We start from the raw sequence: 6844 nt of genomic DNA, 5'->3' as shown, positions 1-6844 counted from the left end.
AGAGAGAGAGAGAGAGAAAGAGACAGAGAGACAGAGAGAGAATGCTGCCAAGCAAGAGTATAGACAGGCTTCATGTAGCCTTGGGAAAATCTGCAGGGACCTCATGAGACCAACGCCTTTTCTGGGCCTCCCTCTCCACCCATCCTGGACAGCCTGAAGGCTCCTCGCCCTTCTGTCAGACAAGGGGCCTGCACTTTTTGCCAAAACAGGTTTTCAGCCACAAAGGTTGATGGCAAGTTCTCCAGCTCTCCCTGAGTCTCCCAGAGACCCCGGCTGGGGGGGGGGGGATCGAAAAATGGAAAAGCCTGGATTTCTTTTTTAAAAAAAATACGTGTTTATAACTTGCAGGAGGGTTCATGCCTTCCACCAGGTGTGTCCCAGGAACCAAACACAGCTCCAGGCTTGGTGGCAAAGGACACTTACCTACTGAGCCATCTTGTCAGCCCAAGTCCAAGTTTTTGAAGGGCGATTTGTGTCATATGTCCATAGAGTTCTCATTCAAACCATTGGCCCCCAGAACTACTGCAACCCAGACATGGTTATTGGATCTTGAATCCCAGATTCTGCACCCTGCTGCTGATTTGCAGAACCACAGTAGTCTGAGCAGCTCTGGGGGTCGGGCCTGAGCTCTTTCTTGCTCTCTCTGACCTTCAGAAGTGGGATGCTCTGTCTGCACCTTGGCCTATGGAAAAGGAGCTTTTTACTTGAGATGGCCACTCAGAGCAACAGCAGCATTGTGGGTGTGGAGGAAATATGGGCACTAATTCTGCAGGAGGGCAGAGGTGTAGAGGGAGGGCCCCATGCTTGGAGCCTGCAAGGATCCACCTGTCTCCAGCGAAGCATGATCCAATTACCTGGTATTATCAAATGTCCGTCCTGATCTGAGATGAGGGAGAGCAGGAACCTGAAACAGCACCGTTCTGTCCCCGTTCTGCTGGCAAGATTGTGTTCTGTCCCTATAGACTGGGAGATTGTATTCATAACGACCCTACCCCCTTCTAGAATCTGGCCCATAAACTCTGACCCTTCTTCCCCTTAGGAACCATGTGGGGAACAAGCTGACCTCCCTACACACCCGTGACCCCTCAGGAAGTCAGGTCTCCACTTTACATCTTCCAAGTGGACCCTCATTCTCAACCAGTCCTCTCCCAGAACTTCCTGTAACTCCCACCATCCCCCTAGTGACTGACTGAGTGAGGTGCTCTGTCAGGCCTGAGCTCATACCTGAAGCGTGTCTTCCTCGGGGCTGCTTCATCTTTTCTGACTAATTAGTAATAACGGTGGTCACCGGACACCCGCCAGGGACTGAACACTGCGCATAGGTTATGCCTTTAGCTCCTTTAGTAACCCTGTGAGGTAGGTCCTTCTGTTGTACCTTTTGAGCAGACAGACCACCGCTAACAGGGATCCAGACTCAGCTAGCTGTCTCAGTACCAGGTCCTGCTTCTCCCTTGCAGAGCTAGGCCACTGTGGGGCTGGAGCTTTGGCTAAGAGAATCCCAGAGAAGGAAGGTTTCATCTTGCTGTCCTGGAAGGAGAAAACTGCAACCTCACAGTCAAGCATCAACTGGGCTACCAGACCAACAAGGTCCCTTCTCCAGGATCAGCAACCGCCCAGCCCAGGGACAACTGCAGAGGGTTTGGGGGCTGGGATTAAGAGTTAGAGTCTATGACACATGCAGGGCATGGCTCAGCACCTCTGTAGAGTTCCTTGAATCCAAGGATGGTATTTGGCATGAGCACCTTCTAGCAACGGTTCTGTCTACCTCTGAACCACTGGAAGATCCCCTGGTCATTGCTCCCCGAGAGCCTTGCTGAGGATTGCAGACTGCTGGATGCTGTTGGGGGTAGGGACTCCCCAGGGAAAAGTAATACTCACTTCATACAGGCTAACCCCATCATGGAGGCTGAGACACAAAACATTAAAATTCTGACCTGGGACTGAGCCCTTGAAATTTGAGGGAGGGGCGGGGCTGCTCAGTGCTCCAGTCCTGCAGGCTGTTATTCAGATGCCTAACCCTGACCCCATCCTGCTGTGTTTCAGCATCACCACCAAGAGTATGTCCAGGTACCGGGGTCAGGAGCACTGTCTCCACCCTAAGCTGCAGAGCACCAAACGCTTCATCAAGTGGTACAACGCCTGGAACGAGAAGCGCAGGTACAGCATCTCCTCTCACCCCCCACACACACTCCTTGCCCACTGCCTGCCCACCCCGCGCATCCCCCACCCATCCAGAAGAGCTTGGCTATTGGCTATGGCTTTCAGGATGAGAAGGGACCCACACACCATGTCATCTATTAGCCTCATCTAATGTGTGACACCCACAAAATAGCTGATGCTGTTCCCATCCCCCTCTGATGGAGCGCTCACCACTTCCGCTCTCTGGACAGCTCTGAGCACTGCAGGTGTATCCCTTTGTGAACTAAAATCTACTTTCATTTCATAGTTCTTTGTGAACATTTTTATAAAGACTTGTTTTTAACCCTATGTATATGGGTATTAAGGCTGCATGAACGCTTGTGTAACACCCTACATGCCTGGTGCCCAAGGACTTCAAATAAGATTCATCAGATACTGCAGTTACCTAAGGCTGTGGGCCTCCATGTGTGTGTCAGGTCCTCTGCAAGAGCACCAAAGCTTTGAGCTCTTCAGCCATCGTCCCTCTGGCCCCTAACTTACATTTTTTTATTTAAGTCACAAGAGCTGAACATGACCGGGTGAGCACCAAGGTGCCCCATACTCTGCTCTTCTCTGATGCCTTCTCAGGCAGATTCTGGGGCTGCTTGAGTTCAGCCCCTTCCAATCTGAGCCACTTTACTCAAATGGGGCAGAGGTTAAGACCATTGGTGCCTTAAGGCAGACACCTCTGCTGACTTGGCAGTTTCCCTATCATCAAAAGGGGGCTTCCTACTTCTAACTTGGGGTCCCCAGGTCTGGCCTTGGAAGGAGAGGTCCCTTCCCAGCTCCTCTGTACCCCGTGACAATGAGTCTGACCTGGAGCAAGCCACTCCTCAGACCCCTCCCCCCGGCCTGTTCTCTTGTACCTTTACCTGCTAAACAAAGCTGGAGAAGGACACACACTTGGGTGACTTCCAAGGATCCCAGTATTTTGCCCTAAGAGGGGGCAACCAAGACCAGGTGGGGACAGGGTCTGACTTTCAGAGCACCTGGAAAAGTCAGGGCAAGAAGCCAGGACCTTGTGGGGTGTTGGGTCTGGCACTGCCTTCCCAGTATGTGGCCCAGTGCCCCCCGGCCCCAGCCTTGTGACCAGCTCTCAGAGCTGACACCCCTGTTCAGCTTCTGTACCTGAATCCTTTCTTGCTCTCTCCAAAACTGCCTCATCTGCAATTGCCTGAAATAGAAAGTGGTGAAGCGAGCGTGTTCCCCACATATCTGATGGGAGCGCAGCCCTCTTTCTGGTCAGGGCATGCAGTTGACATGGCAAAAGCAGAACCTGCCCCACCCACCCACCCACCCTCTGCCACCCTGTCACCCCCAGGCCTGTGTCATCAAAAGCAGGATGACTGCAGGGTTAGCTTATGGAGGGTTGAGAAGTTTTGCCCAGACACCTGGAGACATTCCGACCAATCTTCTGCCCATCTTGTTTCTTCCTCCACATGGGCGAGTCTTTGAAGAGGAGGCACCTGTGGGGATCCCGAAGCCCCACCCCCACCCCAAACCCACTGTTCTTCTTTTGCAAATTTCTCTCATGAAGGCTGTGAGAGCTCTCTGCTACTAGGCCTCTACCATTTTGCTACATCAAGAGTTCAGAACTGTTGTGGGGGGACAGGGGGTGCTTTTTGCTTGTTTGCTTACTTGTTTGTTGACACAGGTCTCACATAGCCCAGGCTAGCATCCACTCAACCCCAAAGCAAAGGATGACTTTGAATCATGAGTCCTAATCCCTCTACCTCCCAAGTGTTGGGATTGCATGGTTACAGGCCTATGAGTTCTGAATTCATCCATGCCATAGGGCTCGGATGCATCCAGAATAGGGAACCGCCACACCCGCTCTTTCCCTTCCCACCTTTTAACCCCTTTAAAGGGTTAAAAATGACTTCATGAATACAGATGTAGATAAAAGAACTGTTCAAAGTCAGAGAGAGAGCAAACATAAATGCTCGATAGCTCAGGATGGAGGAAAGAGAAGAATGCAGGGCAGGGCAGGGCCAGGCCCCCTGGTCCATGGCACCAATAAATGAGCTCAGAGCCCCTTAGAGACTGGAATCTCTGGCTGTCACGAAAGGCAGCTGCATTCAGCATTTCTATTTTATTTATATGTGTGTATCTGTGTGGCTGTATTGTCTGTGTGCCTTGTGAGTGAGGGGTGCCTGAGGCAGCCAGAAGAGGACTTTGGAGCTGGAGTTATAGGCATTGCACCTAATGTGGGTGCCAGGACCTGAACTTGGGTCCTCTGGCAGAGCAGTGACGTATCTTGGGCACAATCTCTCCAGCCCCCAGGCCGTTTATTTCCGTGCCTGATCAAGGGAATTCACTGGAAAGGGGAGCAGTGAGCTGAGTGTGGAGTACAGCCCGGAACTGGACTATGGGCGTGAGGGAGCACACCCATCCTCGAGTGAACTCTGGCGTTGGCTTCGATCACATCCTCAGAGCCCTCTCCCGGCCCCAGGCCTGGGAGGAGGCCCACAGACGAACCCACTAGATGCAGCTGTAAGTGGCCTGAGCCACTGACCACTCTGTCCTCTCTTCCTAGGGTCTACGAAGAATAGGGTGACCGATCTCGGGAGGAAAAACTCCAGGCCAGTTGAGAGACTTCAGTGGAGGACTTTGCAGATTAAAATAAAAGCCCTTTCTTTCTCAGACAAATTATATATTGCTACGAAGCTCTTCTTACCAGAGTCAGTTTTTACATTTTATAGCTGTGTGTGGAAGGTTTCCAGATGTGAGACCAGCTCTCCCGAACTCCAGACTTCATCTCCAGCGGCTTTTTGCCGAAACGGGGAGGCAAGGCGGGGAGGGGGGCGAATAACTCTTTCCTTTGTAAAATAAGGGGTTTTGTATTTGTCCGGTATGTGACGACACATCTGAGCTTTATGAGCGCCTGGAAGGGACAGTGAGCTTGGTTGAGGCATTTCATTGCACCATTGCTCCGGTCCAGGCTTGCGAAGCTTCCGCTCAGGGGGCTCAGGGGGCTCAGGGGGCCTGGCGCCTCGGCACAGCTGCCACGGGCTCTCCTGAGTTTATGACTGGTCAGGGTTTCCCTGTGACTTGACAGTGGCCCCTGTTGTAGGGCAACTGGGAGCAGGTCCTTCGACATCTGTGCCGCCAGGAACTCAATCTTGTTACCAGGATAAGCTTCATCCCTGCCCCCCACCCCAGTTCATGATCAGGCAAGCGATCCTTAAAGGAGCTGGGTCTTTCTTCCAACCTGAAGGTTTCTGCGGCTTTGGTAGTTGATGCTTCTGAAGTATGGGACGGTCCTGGCACTGTGAGAAAACAACCCAAGGAAGAAACGGAAAGATTCAGGGATATATGCACAACAAACAGCCGGAGCTACACCTCCTATTGGCAAGGGGGAACTTTCAAAGTTTTGTTTCTTCCCCGCACCCCAACAGAAAGCACACCCCCCTTCAATGCAGATGCAAACAGGGCAGTCCTCTTTGGGAGCTAGGAGTTAGGATGATCCTGTACCCTCTCCTGTGTACATACCACCTTCCGTGCGCCCTGCCGCACGTTGCCCTTCAGTAGAGGCCGCACTGGACGGCTGTTTCTCTGCTATGTAAATGCTGAGACCCTTGAGCTGCATGCAGGTTTCATGTTCTTTCTAAGATGAAAAAGAAAGTAATAAAATATATTTGAAGTTACCAAAATTCTAGACTCCTGGACTTTTTTTCCTCTCTAATTAAACCAGATAACAATAAAACGTTGGCCTCGCCCTGAATAAACGGGCACAAGCGTGTGGGAGAAAAGAGCGGAGTGTCACAAACAGTCTCGATGGAATGTGTGGGGTTGGTGCTGTTCCCGGGAGCCAAGGGGCCAGGCCTGGAGGCGAATGTTCCCCACACTCCGCTGCAGCAGTTTGGTGGGAGCAGGCCAGTGGAGGCTTGCAGGACGGGGGAGTCCCAAGGACAATGTGATTCAAAATGCCTTAGGGCCCTCAGCTCTGAGACCCCTGTGCAGGGGCAGGAGCTCCACTGAGAGGCCAAGTGGGGTCTGATTCTGCTTCTGGGAGATGCCTGTGACTGCAAGGCACACCTGATAGTATCTCCGGGGACGCGGTGATGGAGGCAAAGCACTGAGACAGGTTCTAGGACTGGTGGCCTGTACAGCTCAGTCAGTCAGTCCCATCATCCTCTAGACTCACTGCTCAAGGGGAAAAGTCCTTAGACTAGGAACCTGGAGCCACACCCTTCACTTCTGCAGATGGTTTCAGGACACTGGCTCTGCTCGCATTTATAAGGACATAAGAAAGTCCCCTCTGCTGATGCGACCCACAGGATGATGTTGTGATCCTTCCTATCTCAGCCATGCTACCTCTCTGGCTCCAAGCTACCTCTCATGAGTTACTGGGCAATTAAGAAAGTCGCCCGAAGGAGCCCAGCTCCCTTATTACCACACTCTCCAGTGGCTGGATGGTCACCTTTCTGCTGAGAGCTGGGACCCGTGAATCCTCCACCCCATCTTTCACTTTCCTTCATTAGAGAGGAAAATGGCATAGTAACCCTCATACAAAGCCAGAGACCAATAGACATTACAGAGTAGGAGAGCACCCATAGAAAGTCACAGGCCAGAGCAGGGACAACAGAGGATGGGCTCCACCTCCCAGGGGCCCCAAAGCCTGCTTGGTCCTGGTGTAGCACCAGTAGGGCCTCACAAGCAAGAG

The 6844-nt window shown here is 52.2% G+C and overlaps 1 protein-coding gene across 1 annotated transcript in view; it reads left to right on the top strand.

The window, feature by feature from the left end:
- Cxcl14 (C-X-C motif chemokine ligand 14) overlaps positions 1-5831 on the top strand; it is a 7640-nt gene extending 1809 nt beyond the window's left edge. Inside the window, exons 3-4 of the mRNA XM_005355264.3 lie at positions 2044-2157; positions 4715-5831. Coding sequence (XP_005355321.1) covers positions 2044-2157; positions 4715-4730 — 130 coding nt within the window. The 3' untranslated portion in view covers positions 4731-5831. The remainder of the gene's footprint in view (positions 1-2043; positions 2158-4714) is intronic.
- Positions 5832-6844: the final 1013 nt, after the last annotated feature.

Source organism: Microtus ochrogaster, chromosome 16 (assembly GCF_000317375.1).
Source record: "Microtus ochrogaster isolate Prairie Vole_2 chromosome 16, MicOch1.0, whole genome shotgun sequence".
In the NCBI taxonomy this organism is placed as follows: Eukaryota; Metazoa; Chordata; class Mammalia; order Rodentia; family Cricetidae; genus Microtus; species Microtus ochrogaster.
Note: the sequence above shows the minus strand (reverse complement) of the source record. Positions and strands in the feature narration are given on the sequence as shown.